The 25,361-nt window shown below is 35.2% G+C and overlaps 1 protein-coding gene and 2 non-coding genes across 3 annotated transcripts; all 3 read right to left on the reverse strand.

The window, feature by feature from the left end:
• Positions 1 to 15,751: 15,751 nt before the first annotated feature.
• Positions 15,752 to 19,275, reverse strand: LOC127129348 (protein MAIN-LIKE 2-like). The gene is made up of 3 exons (XM_051058560.1): positions 17,115 to 19,275; positions 16,940 to 17,030; positions 15,752 to 16,855 (listed from the first exon to the last, which is right to left on the reverse strand). The coding sequence occupies exons 1-3, from the start codon at positions 17,780 to 17,782 to the stop codon at positions 15,764 to 15,766; spliced, it is 1,851 nt and encodes a 616-aa protein (XP_050914517.1). The 5' UTR covers positions 17,783 to 19,275; the 3' UTR covers positions 15,752 to 15,763.
• A 3,664-nt stretch (positions 19,276 to 22,939) lies between these two features.
• Positions 22,940 to 23,021, reverse strand: LOC127132899 (small nucleolar RNA SNORD24). Its single transcript, XR_007806902.1, has one exon. It is a non-coding gene; the product is annotated as a small nucleolar RNA SNORD24 (small nucleolar RNA).
• A 471-nt stretch (positions 23,022 to 23,492) lies between these two features.
• LOC127134243 (small nucleolar RNA snoR1) lies at positions 23,493 to 23,583 on the reverse strand. The gene has a single exon (XR_007807996.1). It is a non-coding gene; the product is annotated as a small nucleolar RNA snoR1 (small nucleolar RNA).
• Between the last annotated feature and the right edge of the window lie 1,778 nt (positions 23,584 to 25,361).

Consider the following 25,361-nt stretch of genomic DNA (forward strand, 5'->3'; position numbering starts at 1 on the left):
TAGATTTTGTTGGGTTATGTTTTTGTCTAGTAAAGATGAGACATACTCGGATTTCAAACAATTTACTAGATTGTTCCAAAATAAAATGAATTTGAAAATTGTTTCGATTCGAAGTGATCATGGAGGAGAGTTTGAAAATCTTATTTTTGAAAAGTATTGTGAGAAACATGGTATTGAGCACAACTTCTCGGCTCCTAGAAGAACTCCACAATAAAATGGGGTTGTGGAGCGTAAAAATTGAGTTTTAGAGGAGTTAGCGAGGATGATGCTTAATAAAGGAAATTTACCAAAGTAATTTTGGGTTGATGCTATTAGCATGTCATGTTATGTTTTGAATAGGATATCAATGCGTTCTATTCTAAACAAACCCCCATATGAACTACTTAGAGGTAGAAAACCTAATGTTTCTCACCTTCATGTATTTGGATGTAAATGTTTTATTTTAAACAATGAAAAGGACAATCTAGGTAAATTCGATGCTAAATCCGATGAGGGTATATTCCTCAGATACTCACAATCTAGCAAGGCATATAAGGTCTATAACAAGAGGCTACTTATTGTTGAAGAGTCTGTTCGTGTTTCTTTTGATGACTCTTTTCCAAAATATGTTGGAAAAGGGTATGTCTTTTCATGATATAAGTGTGTCTTTGCATGCCACTCTCAATGAAGATGGTGAAGGGATTGATCAATCTCAAAAGAATGAAAATGAGAAAGTTGAAGATGATGATCACGAAGAGGAAAATGAGGAGAGTTCAGCTGCAATAGACAAGCTTCCTTTGTCTTAGAGAACATCCAAATATCACCTTATTGATAATATTATTGGAGATATCACAAGAGGCGTGAAAACATGCTCTAAGATGAAAATTTTGTTATCACTTCGCTTTTGTGTCACCGGTTGAGCCTAACAATGCTAACGATGCATTACTTGATGAGCATTGGCTCATGGCAATGCAATATGAACTAAATTAATTTAAAAGGAATGATGTTTGGGACATTGTCCTGCGTCCAAAACATCATCAAGTAATAGGCACAATATGGGTTTTTAGGAACAAGCTTGACCAAAATGGAGTGATAACCTGGAATAAGGCCCTAAGATGAAAATTTTGTTATCACTTCGCTTTTGTGTCACCGGTTAAGCCTAACAATGCTAACGATGCATTACTTGATGAGCATTGGCTCATGGCAATGCAATATGAACTAAATTAATTTAAAAGGAATGATGTTTGGGACATTGTCCTGTATCCAAAACATCATCAAATAATAGGCACAATATGGGTTTTTAGGAACAAGCTTGACCAAAATGGAGTGATAAACCAGAATAAGGCCCGGTTAGTCGCTCAAGGGTATAACCAAGATAAGGGTATTGACTATGAGGAGACTTATGCTCCGGTCACCCGACTTGAGGCCATACGCCTTCTTCTTGCCTTTGTTTGCTCTAAGAACTTCAAATAATTTCAAATGGATGTGAAAAGTGCATTTCTAAATGGTTATATTAATGAAGAGGTGTATGTTGCTCAACTTCCTGGTTTTGAAAATCATGAGTATCCCAATCATGTTTACAAATTAAAATGTGTTTTGTACGGTCTCAAACAAGCACCTAGGCTTGGTATGAGCGACTAAACAATTTTTTTTATCAATCAAGGGTACTTAAGGGGAAGAAGCATCTACATAACAAAATTTTGAATCTTTCCCACGAGTCATAAAATGACTTAGTTTCCTGCTGCTCGAATTTTACAATTTATGTTCTTCACTCGGTAAACTGAGTAGTGGTGAAAAATCTTTATAGGAATTTGTCCTCCAAGTTCGAATTGTTCCATTTGTAAGGCAAAGTAACCAATCCTTAGCCCTTTCAACTAGTGAGAACTCAAACAACCTCAACTTAACTTGGTCTTTAGTGACGTCGGTTAGTTTTCACATCGAAGTTGTTTTGTAGAAGCGTGCAAGATGCTTCAACGGGTCTCTAATTGCGTTTCTGTCGAACGAATTGTCTCTTAAACCTAAAAATACATAATAATTATTAATATCAAAGTTAGTAGGGTCTTCCAGTACAAGCCCTCTTGAAACATGTCCTTCATCGATTATTTTACAATAATCCCTCATAGTTTGGGGTGGTACAACTGCCATGATGATTTCCTCTTCAGAGTCAAAAGAAATCAATGCTTGATCTTCAACTAAGATCCTTTGAGTTATATTTGCTTCTCCGACTGCTCTCCTGATATCATGTGTGGTTCTTTCAATTTTTGGATCAAACGGTATCAATGTCGATCCTGAGTTGCGCATACACAAACAAGAAATACCTCATTAGCATTATGATTAGCAAGAAAATAAAATAAAAATAAGAAAGACTAAAATTAAAACGTCGCGCAAGCGCTGCCTTATTGAAATATCAATAGTCCTCGACAAAGGCGCTAAAACCTGATGACTTCTCGGCAAGTGTACCGATAGTGTCGCAGTAATAAAATATCGAATCCACATGGACTACTTTCTAATAAGACAAAATGTGTGCAATGTATAGAAAATAGTAAAGGGGGTGGGGCGAGTTTGCAATGCGAAAACTAAATGAGTGTGTTAACAAAATTACAAAAATGGCCAGTTTGTGGTTAGAATCCCCTATTTTTCTATTGTTGGTGTTTGATGCCATATGAATGATCTTATCATTATAACCCCATATCAAATTAACAAAGTTGCTATAACTAATACCTCATAAAATAACTCACTAATCACTACTCGGAGCTTCTTATCCCTAGTCCACCAGCGTATGCAGAGCACAAAACATTAATTCCATATGCCACTACTCGGGGTCCCTTATTCCCATTCAACCAGCGTAAGTAGACTAATAGTTAGTATTCCCTGTGTCCAAAACCAATTTCAAATAGTGTATCACATGAAAATCATCAATAATAATAAGCAATTGAATAGGATTATAGATCAAAAGGTTCATACAAAGTCAAATCAACATATTACCCAACAATAGTGAAATAAGTTCATCATAACACAACCTAACTTAAAGGAGTTTAGCTGCTCATAATTCATATTACAATACCAAAAACAATAGATGAGAATAACATTGGGAATTCCCTTGAAGTAATGGTCTCCAATGGCTTCCAATGCCTTCAAAATCACCTTCGATGTCGTCAAAATCGTACTTTGTTCTACAAAATTCGTAACCCTTGCAAAAGTGTAGAATTTCCCCTTAAAAGAGCTCAAAATGGATTAGACGCGTTAGAAAAAGCTCAGAAAAAAAGCCATTGCACGCGTGATGACTTGTATCGCGCGATGTTGCACGTGCTTTTTCCCGTAACTGCACTCTTTTGCTCTATTTTCACCTGAATTTTCACTAAGTCCAATTTCTTCACACTTAACTATTTTTTTCTCATTCTTTGGTATTTCTTCTTCATTTTAGCTCATATTTCACTTGTTTTGATCTGATTCTTCGACTAAATAAATTCATGCAATGATGAACTGTCATCAGAATATATCAAGATGATAAGTCAACTACTAAGACTATCTTTGAGTCTTTATGTTCCACTCATGAAGGGAACCGACAAGTCAAAGAGGTTAATGCCAACCTTCTTGTACAACATTATGAGTTGTTCATAATGAAGGAGGATTAAGATATTGAAACCATGTTTTCTAGATTTCAAGTCCTTGTATCAAGTATTCAGCTTCTGAGCAAAAGTTACACTACATCTGATCATGTAAAGAAGATTTTGAGAAGTCTTCTTACTAGATACAGAGACCCAAGGTCACATCTATTCAGGAGGCTAAAAATCTGAATACATGGAGCCTTAAAAGTATTATTAGCAACATTTAGATCCATGCAATCGAACTGAATGGTGATATGCCCGTGATGAAATCTAAAACAACGATGTTGAAGTCAGATGCTGAAATATCTGGTGGTAAAGTTGTCAGACCCTTAAAAGTTTGGAAATCAGGAGAAGCTTTTGATGAAGAAGTTTCTGATGGTGAATCTGATAATGACGAGTGGCCTTTGTCACATCAGGAGGTTTCAACAATTGACAAAAAGGAACAAGTGATTCTCTGGTAAAATTAGTGGCTCCAGAGGATCTAGTTCCAAATACAAAGTGGATGATCAAAGAATTACTTCAATTGCAAGAAGCATGTTCATTTCAAAGTTGACTGCCCTGATCTGCAAAATGACAAACTAAAGAAACAAAGCTTCAAGAAGGACAACTTTAGAAGTAAATTCAAGAAGAGTCTCATGACAACATGGGATGAACTTGATAATGAAGACAGTTCAGGCAAAGATGAAGGAGAAGCAAATTTAGCACTGATGGTTCTCATATCCTCTGAAACAGAACATGAATCAACTTTTATCTCGTTCTAATCTAATATATTTTATTCAAGAAAAAGATATGAAAACTTTAAAACATGAAAATGATCGTCAGAAAGAAGAACCAAAATCTTCTCAAGATAAAATTGAATCTTTAGAAAAAGATCATATTGCTCAATTAAAGGAAATATCCGATAAATCTATGAGTGAGCATGAAATGACTTTCCAAGATTTTATCACAACAGGTCTTGAGAGAATAAAACTTGATTCCATAATATATGGAGTAAGTAAGAGCAAAGTAAAATGTTTGGGTTATAGTGAATTAATCAAAAAGCACAACTCTTGAAAAAACCCTCAGAACCTTCTTTTTGAAGAAATATTAAAACAAATTTGAAAACTTATGTTATATCTGCTTCTAATAAAGGCAAGACTTTGATCCCATTATTTTAAATCAAGACCAATCAGTACTTGAGACTTCAAAGTCACAAAGTGTAACACCCATTTTTCTATCCCAAAATACTTAACATATAATCAGAGTAAATAAGCACGCATATAAACGAAAGGGCGTCACATCGACGTTTTCAAAAACTAAAAGCTTTCAAAAACCAACATCATTCATCATCAATATACAATACACCTGGACATTTAAAATAACACATTTCACTTATCATGAATATTCAAGAATATGCATTCGCAGGGGAAAATAATGAATACTCGTGTATTTCATAAAATGATCCATGTCCCATACCATGATCATCTCTCAATAATCTCCTCAAGATAACTAAAACCATATCCAGAATATTTGGCATTATGGCCTCTCAAACCGCAATTTTCAAATAAACATGTTCACAAGTAATAACATAATACGTACCCAAATCAGATATGAGTTCAATACTACCAATCTACCCCGTGTTACATGACCAGAGCATTGACTCACTACTTAGTCTCTAAAATAAAGCTTCGGAACTCTCCAGCTAATCTCGAGTAAGTTACCGTCCACTTACTTCCGCAATACTACTCTGGAGTGTCTGCACGATGCCATGTAAAGCAACATTCAAACAGAAGGGTGAGAATTCAAGTCATTATGAAGAAGTATAATAAAGCACAATGATTAAATCAATAATTAAAGGAATTCATCACACTTCATATAACCATGTAAATAATACTAACCAATATTTATTTCACATGTTTCAAACATCCATCAAAACTCAAGGAGTATAATATTCAAATCCAACACTATATTCCCAATTATACACATATCTACAATTATCACATAATCACATATTTTGCCAAATTATGTGTCCAAACCTCACCAAATTCAATTACCATATCTCATACACACCTCACAACCACATCAATGCACACATTCAATTATCACATAACTCTAATGTGACTCAATGCAAGACATGTGACTCTATGCATGTGGTACCGCAATGTGAACCCAACGTTTCACCGCTTTCCGATTCAACATCTAGAATCCAAGCCACGCTTCCAATCCGGACAAGATCAAAGTCACTACGTCTATTTTCAATTAAGGATCAACGTCTGCTACGCCTATTTCCAGTTAAGGATCAACGTCTATGTGAACCCACAGTTTCACCGCTTTCCGATTCAATATCTAGAATCCAAGCCACTACGTCTATTTCCAATTAAAGATCAACATCTGCTACGCCTATTTCCATTCAAGGATCAACGTCTAATACCCTGTGAACCCACAGTTTCACCGCTTCCACCATGAAGCCGACCATGCCATGAATGAATATACAAATACCAACACATATGCAATTAAGATCATCTCTACCATCTTAACATTCCACATATCACCATAATTCAACTCTATGAATTATCCACCAATGGTACATATACACATTCATAACAATATATCATTCACAAATATAGGTTAATTATCAACTACGCACACTTAGATTGCATTTCAAAATGAATACAACTTTTAAAATCTCAATTTTTCATTTTTCAACAGTGGTAACCGGTTAACACTCGGTGGGTAACCGGTTAACACTCGGTGGGTAACCGGTTAACACAAAACATAATCAGCTTCTGGGCAGGTTTTTAGCAAGTAACCGGTTAACGCTCGGTGGGTAACCGGTTAACGTAAAACATAATCAATTTCCTGCGCAGATTTTTAGCAAGTAATCGATTAACGCTCTGCAAGTAACCGGTTAACATAAAACAGAATGCAGAATTTTCTGCGTTTTTCATCGTTTGAGGACTTTCGGACCTCCGATTTTGATTCCGTAAAAAGCCAAACGTTCAGAAAATTATAACTCATACAATACTCTAAGTATATAACGTAAATTTGCATTTTTAACACAATCAAATCACCACAAATCAAGAATACTCATCAAAACCTAACAATTTCAAACAACCATACAAAATTAGGGATTTTAACCTAAACATACTTCTACCCATTGACCCAATCATACTAACCCATAATAATAAGGATTCTCCCCCTTACCTCTTCAATTTTCTGGAAACCCTAGCTTCTCTCTTGTTCTTCCCCTCTTCTCCTTACTTTTCCTCTTTTCTTTTTCTGTTGCCGTCAAATGATCAAAATAATCCTACTCTTCACTCTCCTCACCTCTTATATACTAGTATTCTATTTGGGCTTAAAGAATGATACAATTATTAGGCCCAATAATACCTAGCATTATAATATCTCTATTTAATTCAAATAAATTAAACCAACACAATATACACACCAAGTTAATTAATATAATCAATTATTAAATTATATCTCATATCAACTAAATAATTAATTAACACACCAAATCAATTAATATAATCAATTATTATACTACCTAACAACCAATTAATTACTTAACATTCCAAATAAATCAAATAAAATATAATAATAATAATATAGGAAATAATTACTAAAATTGGGTTGTTACAACTCTCCCCCACTTAAAAGATTTTCGGCCTCGAAAATTTACCTCAAACGAACAACTCCGGATACGATTCCTTCATCTTATCCTTGAGTTCCCAAGTAATATTGCCATTGGCGACTCCGCCCCATATCACTTTCACCAAAGCAATCTCCTTACCACGAAGCTTCTTCGCTTCTCGATCTTCAATTCGCATAGGTGATGTATCAACCGTCAAATTATCCCGCACTTGAACATCATCTAATGGAACAACATGCGATGGATCCACAATGTACCTCGCTAATTGGGACACATGGAACACATCATGAAGATTAGAAAGTGACGGTGGTAATGCTATCTGATATGCCACGTCACCTACCCTCTCGGAAATCTGATAAGGACCAATGAAACGCGGCGTCAACTTACGCGACTTCAAAGCTCTACCAACACCCGTTATTGACGTAACTCGAAGAAATACATGCTCATCTTTCTCAAACTTAAGAGCTTTCCTCCTCTTATCATGATAACTCTTTTGACGACTCTGAGAAGCCTTCATCTTCTCTTGGATCATCTTAATTTTATCCGTAGTCTCTTGAATCAACTCGGGTCCAACCACAACACTCTCTCCCGATTCGTACCAACACAAAGGAGTTCTACACCTTCTACCATAGAGAGCCTCAAAAGGTGCCATTCCAATACTTGAATGGAAACTGTTGTTATACGTAAACTCGATCAAAGGCAAGAAACTATCCCAATTTCCTCCTTGTTCCAAAACACAAGACCTCAAAAGATCTTCAAGTGACTGAATAGTCTTCTCTGTTTGACCATCAGTTTGCGGATGATATGCCGAACTCAAACGCAACTTCGTACCCAAAGCACTTTGCAAACCTTCCCAAAATCTCGAAGTGAACCTCAGATCTCTATCCGAAACAATGCTCGACGGAATACCATGTAAACACACAATCCTTTCGATGTACAACTTAGCAAGTCTCTCCATCGAATAATACATCCTCATCGGAATAAAATGAGCACATTTCGTCAACCTATCCACAACGACCCAAATCGCCTCACAATTACTCGATGTTCTCGGCAAACCCGAAACAAAATCCATAGAGATACTATCCCACTTCCACTCGGGAATAGATAACGGTTGCATCATACCATACGGCTTTTGATTTTCAATCTTTGACTTTTGACAAGTCAAACATGAATACACAAATTCCGCTACATCCTTCTTCATACCTTGCCACCAAAATATCTTTCTCAAGTCTTGATACATTTTAGTAGCACCAGGATGAATACTCAAACCACTTTTATGCCCTTCCTCAAGAATCCTCTTTCTCAAATCCGCAACATCCGGAACACAAACTCGATCACGACACCTCATGATACCATTCTCATCAATCCGAAAGTCACCACCTTTGCCTTGATTAATCAATGTCGTAACATCGACTAATTTCAAATCTGACTTCTGACCTTCTCTAATCTCGTTAAGAATGCCACACGTAAGCTTCAACATACCAAGCTTAACACACGAAGGCGTCGCTTCACAAACCAAACTCAAATCTCTAAATTGCTCTAACAATTCAAACTCTCGAATCATCAACATAGACATGTGCAATGACTTCCTACTCAATGCATCAACTACAACATTCGCCTTTCCAGGATGATAATTCAAACCAAAATCATAATCTTTCAAGAATTCCAACCATCTCCTTTGCCTCATATTCAATTCTTTATGATCGAACAAGTACTTCAAACTCTTGTGATCACTAAACACATCAAATCGCGATCCAAACAAATAATGTCTCCAAAGCTTCAACATAAACACAACGACGGCCAACTCTAAATCATGGGTCGGATAATTCCTCTCATGAACTTTAAGTTGCCTTGAAGCATACGCTACCACTTGCCCTTTTTGCATCAAAACACCTCCCAAACCCAACAAAGAAGCATCACAATACACAACGAAAGTTTCTAACAGATCCGGTAAAATCAAAATAGGAGTCGTAGTCAATCTTCTCTTAAGCTCTTGAAAATTCGCTTCACACTGCGAAGTCCAAATGAAAGATTGACCTTTCCTAGTCAACTGCGTCAATGGTAACGACAACTTAGAAAATCCTTCAATGAACTTCCTATAATAACCAGCCAAATCAAGGAAACTTCTAATCTCAGCAACAGACTCAGGAGCTTCCCATTGAGATACAACTTCAATCTTCGTAGGATCCACAGAAATACCACCACTCGAAATCACATGTCCAAGAAAACTTACTTCACTCAACCAAAACTCACATTTAGAGAGTTTAGCAAACAACTTCCTCTCTTTCAACACCGATAACACAACCTTCAAATGCTCGGCATGATCCTCTTTACTCTTGGAATAAATCAATATATCGTCGATGAACACAACAACAAACTTATCCAGATAATCATGAAAAATTCTATTCATATACTCCATAAATACACCAGGTGCATTAGTCACACCAAAAGGCATCACGAAGTACTCGTAGTGACCGTACCTTGTCCGAAAAGCAGTCTTTTGAATATCCTCAGCCTTTACACGAATCTGATGATACCCAGACCTCAAATCAATTTTGCTAAACACATAAGCTCCAACCAGCTGATCCATCAGATCGTCAATCCTCGGAAGTGGATACTTGTTCTTAATCGTCACCTTATTCAGTTGTCTATAATCAACACATAATCTCATAGAACCTTCTTTCTTCTTGACCAACAGAACAGGTGCACCCCACGACGACACACTAGGACGAATAAACCTCTTCTCGAGCAAGTCTTCAAGTTGACTTTTCAACTCTTTCAACTCAGAAGCATACATTCGATAGGGAGCCATCGATACAGGACTAGTTCCAGGAACTAAATCAATCGAAAACTCAACCTCGCGTTCCGGCGGTAAATAATTTATATCTTCCGAAAATACCTCCGCAAACTCACAAACTATTGGCAATTCTTCAATCGTCCTCTTCTCACAAATATCCAAAGTTGCCAACAACATAAACAACTCGAAACCTTGCACTGATTCCTCAACTTGCTTAGCAGACACAAACCAATCTTCCTTCGCACCAACCTCAGGAAAAATAATTGTCTTCTCAAAACAGTTGATATACACCCGATTAAATTCTAACCAATTCATACCCAAAATCACATCAAGTTGCTCTAAAGGAAGACAAACTAAATTAATTCCAAAATCCCTACCAAAGATACTCAACGGACAATTCAGACACACATAGGAAGTAGAAACAGAATCCATAGCAGGTGTATCAATAACCATACTTCTACGCATATCAGATAATATAAGATTCAATTTCTTAGCACAATCCAAAGAAATGAAAGAATGTGTTGCACCGGTATCAATAATGGCAGTCAAAGGTGTACCATTAATAAAGCACGTACCTTGGATTAGCCTATCATCGATAGTGGCCTCCGCACCAGACAATGCAAACACCTTTCCCTTCGCTTGCTCCTTCTTTGACTTATCACATTTGGTACTAATGTGAACTTACTCACCGCAATTGTAACAAGTCACACTAGAACCAACTCCACACTGGTTTGCTCTGTGACCACTCTTGCCACACTTGAAACACGTCACAGAATCCTTACTACAATCAACAGCACGATGACCTTCAACGCCACATTTGAAACACTTAAGTGGAGTAGAAGATCCTCCCCCACTTGGCTTCTTGCCAAAACCAGGTTGTCTCCTCTTGTCATCATACGGTTTCCCACGATCCTGGTTTTTCCCCTTCAAACTCTTGTAGAAAGAAGCACTTTCCCTACTATCCTCATCATAAATCAGACTCTTGTTAACCAACTCCGCAAAACGAGTAATCTGTTGGTAACCAATGGCCTTCTTGATATCATGTCTCAAGCCATTCACGAACTTCAAGCATTTAGATCTCTCAGCATTAGCAGTATTGTAATGAGGACAATACTTGATAAGCTTCTGAAATCTAGCAGCATATTCCGCAACAGTACCATTTCCTTACTTCAATTCAAGGAACTCCACCTCTTTCTTCCCACGACAATCTTCTGGAAAATAGTTCTCCAAGAAGACATCACGGAAAAGAGCCCAAGTAACCTTAATGATGTCTCCTTCAAACCTCTGAAGAGTGTTATTCCACCAATCTTCAGCTTCCTTCTCAAGCATATGAGTACCAAACTGCACTTTCTGAGCATCGGTACAGTTCATGACTCTGAAGATCTTCTCAATTTCCTTCAGCCAAGCTTGAGCTTTATCAGGTTCATGCTCACCCTCAAAGACAGGAAGATTGTTCCTCTGGAATCTCCCCAAAGCATGGAACTCATCATTATCTCCATTTCGGTTACCAGCATTCGCTTGAGGGATCTGACCAATGGAGTCAGCCAACATCCTCAGCGCCTCCTCAGCAATGACATCATCATTCCTGCCTGCAACCATCGTCCTAAACAGCCCGAACAACCAGACCAACAGTATCGATCGTGTCAGATACACAAATCAAATACAGCATGATTGGAAAACATTAACGACTATTGACCAACTGGTCGACCATGCTTTGATACCACTAATGTAACACCCCTTTTTCTACCCCAAAATACTTAACATATAATCAGAGTAAATAAGCACGCATATAAACGAAAGGGCGTCACATCGACGTTTTCAAAAACTAAAAGCTTTCAAAAACCAAAATCATTCATCATCAATATACAATACACCTGGTCATTTAAAATAACACATTTCACTTATCATGAATATTCAAGAATATACGTTCGCAGGGGAAAATAATGAATACTCATGTATTTCATAAAATGATCCATGTCCCATACCATGATCATCTCTCAATAATCTCCTCAAGATAACTAAAACCATATCCAGAATATTTGGCACTATGGCCTCTCAAACCGCAATTTTCAAATAAACATGTTCACAAGTAATAACATAATACGTATCCAAATCAGATATGAGTTTAATACTACCAATCTATCCCGTGTTACATGACCAGAGCATTGACTCACTACTTAGTCTCTAAAACAAAGCACTGGAACTCTCCAGCTAATCTCGAGTAAGTTACCGTCCACTTACTTCCGCAATACTACTCTAGAGTGTCTGCACGATGCCATGTAAAGCAACATTCAAACAGAAGGGTGAGAATTCAAATCATTATGAAGAAGTATAATAAAGCACAATGATTAAATCAACAATTAAAGGAATTCATCACACTTCATATAACCATGTAAATAATACTAACCAATATTTATTTCACATGTTTCAAACATCCATCAAAACTCAAGGAGTATAATATTCAAATCCAATACTATATTCCCAATTATACACATATCTACAATTATCACATAATCACATATTTTGCCAAATTATGTGTCCAAACCTCACCAAATTCAATTACCATATCTCATACACACCTCACAACCACATCAATGCACACATTCAATTATTACATAACTCTAATGTGACTCAATTCAATACATGTGACTCTATGCATGTGGTACCGCAATGTGAACCCAACGTTTCACCGCTTTCCGATTCAATATCTAGAATCCAAGCCACGCTTCCGATCCGGACAAGATCAAAGCCACTACGTCTATTTCCAATTAAGGATCAACGTCTGCTACGCCTATTTCCAGTTAAGGATCAACGTCTATGTGAACCCACAGTTTCACCGCTTTCCGATTCAATATCTAGAATCCAAGCCACTACGTCTATTTCCAATTAAGGATCAACGTCTACTACGCCTATTTCCATTCAAGGATCAACGTCTAATACCATGTGAACCCACAGTTTCACCGCTTCCACCATGAAGCCGACCATGCCATGAATGAATGTACAAATACCAACACATATGCCATTAAGATCATCTCTACCATCTTAACATTCCACATATCACCATATACACAATATATCATTCACAAATATAGGATAATTATCAACTACGCACACTTAGATTGCATTTCAAAATGAATACAACTTTTAAAATCTCAATTTTTCATTTTTCAACAGTGGTAACCGGTTAACGCTCGGGGGGTAGCCGGTTAACACAAAACAGAATCAGCTTCTGGGCAGGTTTTTAGCAAGTAACCGATTAACGCTCGGTGGGTAACCGGTTAACGTAAAACAAAATCAATTTCCTGCGCAGTTTTTTAGCAAGTAACCGGTTAACGCTCTGCGGGTAACCGATTAACATAAAACAGAATGCAGAATTTTCTGCATTTTTCATCGTTAGAGGACTTTCGGACCTCCGATTTCGATTCCGTAAAAAGCCAAACATTCATAAAATTATAACTCATACAATACTCTAAGTATATAACGTAAATTTGCATTTTTAACACAATCAAATCACCACAAATCAAGAATACTCATCAAAACCTAACAATTTCAAACAACCATACAAAATTAGGGATTTTAACCTAAACATACTTCTACCCATTGACCCAATCATACTAACCCATAATAATAAGGATTCTCCCCCTTACCTCTTCAATTTTCTGGAAACCCTAGTTTCTCTCTTGTTCTTCCACTCTTCTCCTTACTTTTCCTCTTTTCTTTTTCTGTTGGCGTCAAATGATCAAAATAATCCCACTCTTCACTCTCCTCACCTCTTATATACTTGTATTCTATTTGGGCTTAAAGAATGATACAATTATTAGGCCCAATAATACCTAACATTATAATATCTCTATTTAATTCAAATAAATTAAACCAACACAATATACACACCAAGTTAATTAATATAATCAATTATTAAATTATATCTCATATCAACTAAATAATTAATTAACACACCAAATCAATTAATATAATCAATTATTATACTACATAACAACCAATTAATTACTTAACACTTCAAATAAATCAAATAAAATATAATAATAATATAGGAAATAATTACTAAAATTGGGTTGTTACACAAAGGTCCTGACGATATATGAACCTATCATTCAGAAGTTAAAGGTTTTGAAGAATCCAAAACCCAAAAATCTCAAGTCAAATGTTCTAAAAATATAAGAACCCAAGACTTGTGGATCAAAGGTTCTGAAGGGTTGAGAAGTCAAGGTCAAAACTTATCCTAGACAAAAAATTTATAAGCAAAAATTCTGGAATGAGTTTAAACGCTTTTATCAAGAAAATGCCTAAAATAAAAGGAAACTGATATAACTAACAATAGAGGACCCATAAGATTACGGCTACCTAAATCTGAAATTGTGTTTGCTGCAGATATACCTAAAGGGAGAAACAAGACAACAAGCATGGAACTTGGACAATGGTCGCTCACGTAATTTGACGGGAGAAAAGCATATGTTCTAGACCCTGACTTTGAAGGATAGAAAGGGAAGATCACTGGTATGGGTACTATTGATAATTCCTTAATCTCTGCCAATAATGTTTGGTTAGTAAGTGGGAAACATAATCTATTGAGCATTCATTAGTCAATTTTAGGATAATGATTATGAAGTCTTGTTTAATAAGATGAGTCTGATAAATCTATTTTCTCTTAGAGTAGTTTCCAAAGGTTATAAAATTAATCTTTCTGAATTAACTAATCAGAAGGTAGTTTTCCTTATGTGAGTGAGTGATAAGAAATATGCCAATCGGAGATTGATCTCCAAACTTAGCAAGCTACAACTTGTTAAAGGGTTGTCAGATCTTGATTATCACTCAGATGCTCTTTGTGGAGCATCAAGTAGGAAAAATTAACAAAACTTCTTTTAAATCTTAAAACATTGTCTCTACCTCTAGACCCTTAGAATTACTTCACATTGATTTATTTGATCATATTAGGATTGCTTCAATCAATGAGAAGAAGTATGGATTAGTCATTGTTGATGCCTAAAACTGATGAACTTGTTAAATTCCTAAGAGGTATATATCATATGGATATCCTCAATCTTATCCAAGTCTCAACAAAAGGAAATGGAAAAATACTCAAGAAAAGAAAGTGTTGAATTCACAAAGATAACACCACTTTGAGACTTCCGATCCTAATTAGAATGATATGGACCCACAAAACAAAAAGACTTACAAAAAGGATGATGACAATCCAATTGTCAACCTCATGAACTCACTGCCCAAGAACCAGCTAGAATTGTTTTAAAAAGCTTACCTTTGTAAAACATAGAAGATTGATACCCCAAAGTTTACTATGAAAATCATGAAGTAGAAAACTCTTAGGACAAATCCACTAAAAAGTAAGAAAGATGGTCCTTCTAAGACTACTTTTGTTAAGAAAAATACTCCTCAAAGGTTTTTGTTTACAAAAATAACCCACTTTTTCAAGGAAATTCCCAAAATACCCCATGTTTCAAAAAAATCCCAAAATACCCCACTTTTAGGAGGAGGAGTCAATTGAATTGGAGACTCCTCTTAAAACTTGAATGGAGGCGCCAATTGGATTGGCTAGGGCAGGTGCCTTAGCCAATCCAATTGGCGCCCCTGTGTAGGTTTTAAGAGGAGTCGCCAATTCAATTGGAGACTCCTCCTAAAATGCATTTTTTTGTGTTTTATGGTATAAGTGATAGATAAATTTGATATAAGACCACTTGATATTAATAAAATTTGTCGTTTACACAAAGAAACCTAATGGTGATGACCGGGATCACCTAACCGACCTCCGGTCTCACATCCTCTAGCTACCCTAACCCGTGACCCTAACCCACGTTGACGATTCGGTACCGGTGTTTGATCATCTAAGGGGCCAGGAGCGTCACTACCAACTACAGGAGAAGGTCTGTTGAGGTAGTCAGACAATTCGGCATAGTCTTCAGTATGCATCGATGGTGTACCGCCGTAGCTGAGCTCATGACCCATGCTAGAGAAGTTGGGATGTGGTTGACTCATTGATGGACGACCGGGACGGTTGAAGGGAGACATGGGTGTGAATGATGCGTCGAGGAAAGGTTGGAAAGGTTGTTGGGGTGTTTGGTAGAGATATGGTTGTTGGATGTTTTGGTTTTGTGAGGTTTGGGCTTCTTGGCTACGGTAGGAGAAGGGGCGGTTGGTGTTGAATGATCGTTGGATGTTCTGGCTTAGGCGACTTTGGTAGGGTGATGGGGTGGGTGCGAAGCGTTGTTGAGTCTCAAGTTGATGGTCAATTTGTTGTTGGTGGTATGGGGTATGCTCTTGGTATTTAGGTTGGGTGTATGGAATGTTTTGGTTGTATGTTTGTGTGTTGGTTAAACGAAATGTTTGACGGATAGGGGGTTGTGTGTATCCGGTCTGACACTGTTGTTGGGGGTTTGATGTTGAGGTGTCAGGTGTGTAAGTCATCTGGCGTGGGTCGTACAAGTACATATCCTCGGCGATGAAATGAAAATCAGTTGATCTGTACCAAGCCATATAAGTACGACTTATTTTTTCTTCAGTTGGCATGACTGCGCCAGTTAACACATGGTCATGACGGTGCTTCCATTTGCGACACTCCGATCTTGCGAAGCTTTGCCATGGATTGAAGTTCCGTTGGTTGTTAACTTTTCGCAGATGCCATTCTCCTAAGCTAGCCGAGGGATATGGGATATTTTGGAGCATACCGAACTGCAGCTTGACACGGTCACTGTTGTGCATCTCCACAGTTGTGAACCGTATTATCGGCGTGCATGCAGTCCATACGACTGCGTCTTCAGCGTTGACCTCATGGTCATGATCCAAATTAAGGTATGGATGCCAAATGAACTGAAATGTGAAAGAAGATAGGATTATAGTCAATGTAGAAGAAGTTATCAAAATATAACGAAATAATTAAGTTATTTTCCTTACGTCTGTCGGTCGAAGGTGATCCAACAGGTTGTGATACTGAGTAATACAGTGTCTTGGACATCTGTTGTAACTCATACCACGTGCAGACCATCTACACCCAAAAGTCAAAAAGTATTAGTTAGAGGTAATAATCTTTGAAGAAGTAAGTAAAGATATATCAATTTAAACAACTTACTTTTGTGCATACGGAAATGTGAAAGGGTTGTTATTGACGGGTGCAAGAGACGGTAGTCTTGACCAACCCCATGCTTGTAGTAAAACAGCACATCCAGAAAATGTAGATGTGTCTTTGTGTGAGTTTTTACACAAGGAGCTATAGAGATAGGCTAGACAAGCAGATCCCCAACTATAACTTCCTATTCTATCTACATGTCTAAGTAGAGGTAAGTACATAATATGCATGCTAGAACCACTACCTTCGGGAAATAAAAACGAGCCAATTAACAACATAATGTAACACCTAGTTTTTATTATTCGAGCATCTTCGGTAGAATGCTCATCTAAGTATAAACTATTATAGTACGACTTAAGGCGTGAGAGTAGTATACCTTGACCTCTTGCATTATCATCTAACAAATCAGTCTCTAAGAGCTCCATGCAAATTGAATTTGCATAGTTGGTCTTACCATTAACAGCCTTACCTTTAATGGGTGGTCCTAAAAGCATGTAGACGTCTTCTAACGTCACGGTACACTCACCGGTTGGGAACCAAAATGTGTGTGTCTCTGGTCTCCATCTTTCGCATAAAGCTAGAATGAATTTGTTATCTATGGACCAAGACAAAATCTTGCTAATATGACCAAAATCGGTGAGTTCAACATAAGGTTGAATGATCGGGTCCATATGGACATATTTGTGGACCCGAGTTCGGAATCTTGATACATCCTATAAAAGAAAGAATAAAAAACTTGACTAAGTTGGTATGTCAAAATAAAAGGGGTTGGTGAAGATGAAAGATAAAAAGTTAACAAAAGAAAAAACTTACATATGTTGCGATGTTTGCAACCGTTCCTCTATGTGCTTCGCCCATTGTGAGGATAAACATTTTATCGGGGGGTTGGTGTAGATGAAACTACAAGAAGTTGTTGCAGATGAAATTGTAGAAGAAGTATTGTAGAAGAAGTAGTGAGAGTGATGGTGTGGAAGAAGTGTTGATGAAGTGGATGTATTTATAGGCAAATGGATGAGAGCATGAAAAGTTGTGCTTGCATGGTGTCTCCACTTGAATTGGCGACCATGTACAACCTTTAAGAGGGGTCGCCATTCAAATTTGCGCCTCCATAGGGACATGCATGCAAGACCTAGGTCTGATTGCTTGGTTTCGAGGTCTGAATGCATGGTGTCTCCACTTGAATTGGCGCCCATGTGCAAGGAATGAGTGGGGGCGCCAATTCATTTGGAGTGTGTGTCTGCATGTATGACACGTGTCTGTATTGTCTCTTGCATGTTGAACATGTCACTTCTTAGTAGCTTGCATGGTTGACACATCATTTCAGAGTAGCTTGTATGTACGACACGTCACTCCGAACTAGCTAGCATGTGAGACACTTCACTCCTCTATTTAAGTGTTTTAATATCAACATCCAAGACACTTCACTCACATTCATCTGCAGTAAGAAAATAGTTTTCATCTGCACAATGTCATCTTCATCATTATACAGTGTCAACGTTTACTGCAACGGTGAAACATACGAGTCTGAGCTACATGGTTTTTGTTTTCAAAACACTGATACCATTAGACTCACGATCAAGAGAAATGCAACCTTCTTGCATTTTAAAAAAAGAATACAATCCTTTATATGATCGGGTATTGTGTCAAAGATCACATATCAAAATCCAATATTTTTTTAGAATGGTCAATGCAAGTATTTCCCCCTTAAGGTACGAGACGATGAAGATGTTGAATACATGTTTGTTAGTCATGAACATTCATGCTGCAACTGTATTGAGTTATACATTACTCTTCAACCATGTATATCATCTCAACAGTCTCAACTAACCGGTCAGGATGAATCTGGTGAAGATGATCGACAATGGTCAGATGACTCAACCCAGAAGCACAAGCAATAGTGGACGTCGTTGATGAAGAAGAAGAGGAGACCGAGATACAAGTTGATCACATGCTGAACAATGACGATGAAGATGATGATCAACCACCATCAATACCTCATAGTCATGTCTATAATCCGCCTCAACATATGACAAATATGGATCTTTACGATGGTGAAACATCCAACAGTGTTTTCTATAATCCGTATCCGAGATCAGAAGGCGAATTAAAGGTGGGAGACATGTTTCGTACCAAAGAAGAATGTGTTCTGGCAATAAAAAAATTCCACATGAACAACTCTATTGACTTTACAGTGAAACGCATTGATTCTAGAAGGTATGTTATCAAATGTCGTAACATGCTTTGTAAGTTTCGTTTGACTGCATCTTACAAGAAGAAAAACGACTCTTGGAAGATCGCTTCAATAGACCCACCACACAGTTGCATTGCAACTAACGTTGAACAAGATCACCGTAAACTAAGCGCAACTTTGATATGTCAAGACATTCTGCCGTTGGTTAATAAAGACCCATCAGTGAAGGTGAGTATAATTATATCCCATATCAGAACAACATATAATTATACTCCATCTTACAAGAAAGTCTGTGAGAATTCATACAAGGAATTGCCACGATTTTTATGGGCACTAAAAACATATCATATGTCCCAGGAACTGTGGCAATTATGGAGACATTGCCAGCGATGATGCCAGACGAAACATGTGCTACAAGTAATAGAATATTTCACCATCTCTTTTGGGCATTTGACCCGTGCATCAAAGGTTTCGCATTCTGCAAACCTATTATTCAAATTGATGGCACTTGATTATATGGAAAATACAAGGGTACTTTACTCATGGAGGTTGCACAAGACGGCAACAATAATGTCTTTCCCATTGCCTTTGCTCTTGTTGAAGGTGAAACGACTGGTGGATGGGGTTTCTTTCTTCGACATCTCAGAACACATGTGGCTCCACAAGTCAATCTCTGTTTGATTTCTGATAGACATGTTGCCATTGAGAGTGCCTACAACAACCATGACAATGGATGACATGATCCTCCTTGATCCTCCTTCTACCCATGTCTACTGTATCAGACACATTGCACAAAACTTCATGCGTGCTATAAAAGATAAGAATCTTCGCAAGAAGGTGGTGAATGTTGGGTATGGTTAAATAACATACCAGTAGAGCAGTGGACAAGGGCATTTGACGGTGGTTGACGATGGGGCCACATGACAACAAACATTGTGGAATGCATGAACGGGGTATTCAAAGGAATTCGAAATTTGCCGATAACTGCCTTGGTAACCAGAGGTGAAAGATGGAGTGCGGTGTTAATGTTCGGGCAAGTATTTAGTGAGTGTTGCATGAAGGTCATGAAAGAGGAGAGCATCAAAGCTAGCACACACGCTGTAATAGTCTTTGACCATAAACAAAATTTCAGCGTCCAGGAAACAATGGACCACAACGAAGGGAAACCAAATTTAGCCTACGCTGTTAGACTAAACAGAAGTTGGTGCGATTGTGGAAAATTTCAGGCGTTCCGCATACCTTGCTCCCATGTCATAGCAGCATGCGCTTATACTCGTCAAGACGCTTACAACCATTTATCTGATGTGTATACTCAAAGCTTCTCAGTACTACCAATGGAGGATTACTGACCCCCATATGAAGGTGATATTGTTTGGCACAATGTGCATAGAAAGAGATGGATTCCATAGATAAAATGATAAGATTACGTAGTATCTGTCGTCAACGAGGACACCACAAGAACAACTATCCCAATCGAGGAGCATTCATTATATATCATTAAATTTTTATTACAACGAGGTTCACAACAAACATCAGTACAAAACATCTGAAAACATCTAATTGATTACAACAATCAAATTGATGTTGTCTCAACCGAACATCATTTCCATAGCATCCTTATCAGTCTTCATTCGCACCCCAACCAAAGATATTATCAAGTTTCTCAATACTTCTGATTTTTTCCCCTTCTGGTATTTTCCCATCTAACCAACGAACTAGCTCCTGGTATTTTCCCATCTAACCAACGAACTAGCTCCCTCTTCAGTTGATCGAACGTCGTGATGTTCCAAAATAACATCACCTTTCCGTATCAACGACGAGCACCAAACATTATTGCCAAATGATTATATGAAATGTGGATCAATTAGTCACACAACGCATCTATTTATAGGATAAAAAATGCATTTTAGGAGGAGTCTCCAATTGAATTGACGACTCCTCTTAAAACCTGTAGGCAAGCACCTGTCCTAACCAATCCAATTGACACCTCCATTCATGTTTAAGAGGAGTCTCCAATTCAATTTGGCGACTTCTCATAAAAATGGAGTATTTTGGAAAAAAAATTGAAACCAGAAATATTTTGGAAATTTTCTTTAAAAAATGAGTTATTTTTGTAAAAAAAATCCTCAAAGATCACATGTGAAGAATTTGAGAATAATTGAAACGAAAGAAAAGTCTTTCAAAAGAAAAATTATTCGATCCACCAAGTCAAATGTCAAAGTTGATGTCTAGAACACTAGCACCGAGTCAAATGTAAAAATTGATGTCTAGAACACTAGCGACTTTTAAAAGAAAAGTTGATGGAAAAAGATTTCTTATGTTGCCCTTCGACAATGTGTCATATCACTCTAAAAAGTAGCAGAGATTGAAATATGTGTCAAAGGAAAAGGAGGATTGCTGAAGAAAAGGAGTTCTGTTAAGAAGCCTAGTTAGAGATTTTATTGTGAATATCGCATTTGCCTGCAATGATGAGGAAAGCCAGGAGTTCAAGAAAGTGTAAGTCATAAAAAAATGTGCTAAGTTTTCCCTTTCAGCTATCAATAATTATCTATGTAGAAACAAGTCTCAAGATCTAATAAAACTCCCTTAATTGACAAAACTACAACAGCTCTAGTATTACTTCTACTTTGGCATAAAAGTCAAACTGAATTTAGTTTGTTAGGCTACTATTATCTTTCCTAATATGTTAACTAGAATTATTCTAAGTCAACTTCCTCAAATTATTAAGCCCAAAGAAATTACAAGCGAGAAAGGCGGTAACTAACAACTGAATTCTGTTAAGATATTGAAAGTCACTAGATTTAGGATGATATTGAAAAACAAGAAAGGTATATTTACGCTACTATTTTACACATACACCAGTTTACGTATTTTTTTATTTTAATAAATAAATAAACTTAATTTAATATTAATTTTAACATAAATTAAAAATTTATTAATAACCAATTTTAATATTATATTAACTATTTAATGCATTTTATTGATTAATAGATTAATAAACATGATTAATAAAAAAGTTAATTGAAATACACGTAAAAAGATTTTACAAGATTTTACACCAACATCAAATATTAATAAAAAAAATTGATTTATATTTTAAAAATCTATAAAATAATACAAACGAATAATAATGAATCAATAGTATAAATCTTTTTACACAGCCAATATATAATAATTAATCTAATTAATAAATTATTAATAAAATAAATGATTAATAATATATATATATATATATATATATATATATATATATATATATATATATAATTAATGTAACAATAAAATTGATTAATTAGAAACTTAATATTTATATTACAAAAAAAGCTTCTTTTTTAATTTCTTTATTTAAAATTTTTTAAAGACGGCATAAATATTGATACTGTTTTCCAATGTTAACTAAATTAGACAATTCTCATTAAACATATAAGTGTTATTGTTTTCCATAATTAACTAAATTAGACATTTCTTTGAATTATTTTAATGTTAAGTATTGTTGTCTGATTTAAGATTTGTCAACAAATTTATGTCTAGCAAAAGTTTGAATATCACCGGAAACAAAAACATAAAAGCACCACATCTAAAGACATGATAGAAGAAAAGGTTCCAAAAGTAGCAATTCCAACCAATAATATAAGAAAGCCTCAGAGATCTTGGTGGTTAAGATTCATCAACTGGGTGATCCCATCAAGAGTAGCAAATATTTACTTACATCATCGGCAAAAAAAACAACAAAATTATTATAGAATTAAGCTAAAGAGTAATGAAAAATTTAAAACAAATAAAAATAGGACATAATATCAAAAAACTTGCCATTGATGTAGTCAGAAGTAGCTGATTATGATGTCATATATGAAACTAATCATATCAATTTTATAATCCGTCAAATTTTCATCCTTCAACACCTAATTAAACAAAATAAAAAATAAACAATATCAATTTATAATAAAAAATGTATCAATTTTATCAAAGGAAAATCCCATAATTTAAGAATTCCCAAAGATAAAGAAAGAATTGCCGCGTAAGTTAACACGTACAACACAAATATTGATTTTGCCTAATGATAGATTCATTGACAGACAAAATCGATCATCAATGAAATTGCAATATTAGGCTTAAACCGATCATTAAAAAAAACAACAACAAAAACTCTAAACTAAAACTTAAAACAAAGGAAAAATTGGAAGAATAAGGACTCAGAGAGTTGCTCAATGTGCTCAAAGATGAATCTTGCGATTCACCTCATACAAGAGGTGTCAGAATATAGCAATAATCATCCCAGTCCGTGTTCAATCAAAAATTTAATATAAAAAAATTGAAGAATTTTGAAAGAAAAAAAGTTGAACGAGAAAAAGTGTGAGTGCCGCTAAGATCTGGAAAATAGGGTTTGTTGAGTTTCAGTGAGACATGTGGTTTTTATAGACTTTTCTGTTAGTGTTATACGTTTGGGCTTTTATGGGTCGAGTCTTATTGTTGAGTGTTTGTTAATTGCACCTGAATTTCTTTATTAAAACCCCCATAAAACAATTTTAGTTTTAAAGAGTTTTAAACTCTCTGACTAATATCTAAACTAGTTTATGGTTGGTAGATAGGTTAAAGAGTTGAATTTCAAGTATTTGACAAAATTTACAACTGAAAATTATAACAATATTTTATAAATTTATTTATTTTAAATAAATAATTAAGAGAAAAATGACTTAGTTATTTTATAAGTTAAAACATAACTTAGGATAACTTTATTCATTCTCATCGCAATATAAGAGACAATTTCGTCATTGAAATTTATATAATTATGCTAGAGCAAACATTTAATTTTTACAATTTGATTAAAGTTTTAAAAAATTGTGACTCAAAAATATTCTTACAAAAACTACCAACTAAAAAATCTCCAGTAAATTGTAAAGCCTATAACCAAGTTAATCGAAATTAAATTAAAATTAAATTGGAATATATAAAGGTCTAAGGTAAGGTTTAAAGTTCAATATGAAATTAACCGAGGTCCAACCATTTTATTTAAAATGTTTTTTAATTTTTAATTTATAAATAATAATATTGATGTATATATACAAATGCGGCATAATTTAATATTCAATAATATTATTAATTGCGTTAATTTTAAATTTATAGAATAACGTTGATATTATAAGATAAACTAGTAAAGGACCCGTGCGTTCGCACGGGTCGCGCAAACGTTGATATTTTAAGATAAGCTAGTAAAGAACCCGTGCGTTCGCACGGGTTGCGCAAGTGCAATAATTTATTTAAAAAAAATTAAAATATATATATATATATATATATATATATATATATATATATATATATATATATATATATATATATATATATATATATATATATATATATATATATATATATATATATATATATATATATATATATATATATATATATATATATATATATATATATATATATATATATATATATATATATATATATATATATATATATATATATATATATATAGTTGGATCAACGTACACAAATTTATTGCATAAGAGTTTTTTTAATGTAATGAATGTTAAATGATCAATAAATGGGTTCAAAAAATTTCCACAAATAATTTTTTCCAGTTTGGGACATAATAAAGTAAAACATTATTAATTTATAGTAATATAATTTGCTTAATTTTTTTGTATACTATATTAAGGAAATAATCAAAAAATATAATACAAAAATATTTTTACAATTTATTGATATATTGATATATAATAAACATTTCATTGTTAATGTTATGAATAAACATTTCATTTATCATTGAGATTTTGGACATAAGAAATAAAAATATATTTATTTAGTAATAGATGAAATTTTCCAATTTGTTACTAATTTGAGGTATAAAAGCGCAAATATTAACCTTCATAATAAATGATTATTTAACTAAAATACATAAACCATGTAAAAGAAATATCAGAACCTCGTTTGTTTTAAAATATAGTAATGAATACTACCAAATGTTGAAATTAATTGCAATTGATACAGTAAGGTTTAATGCAACAAAAGATATTGAAACAAAAGGTTCACAATTTTAGTTAAAATTG

Source organism: Lathyrus oleraceus, chromosome 3 (genome assembly GCF_024323335.1).
Source record: "Lathyrus oleraceus cultivar Zhongwan6 chromosome 3, CAAS_Psat_ZW6_1.0, whole genome shotgun sequence".
Taxonomy (NCBI): domain Eukaryota; kingdom Viridiplantae; phylum Streptophyta; class Magnoliopsida; order Fabales; family Fabaceae; genus Lathyrus; species Lathyrus oleraceus.

Coding starts and splice junctions, on each gene's coding strand:
- LOC127129348 (XM_051058560.1), bottom strand. CDS start 17,782: ATGGACCCGATCATTCAACCTTATGTTGAACTCACCGATTTTGGTCAT. Junction 17,031..17,114: donor ACATTTCCGTATGCACAAAA/GTAAGTTGTTTA, acceptor TTTTGGGTGTAG/ATGGTCTGCACGTGGTATGA. Junction 16,856..16,939: donor ATCACCTTCGACCGACAGAC/GTAAGGAAAATA, acceptor TTCACATTTCAG/TTCATTTGGCATCCATACCT.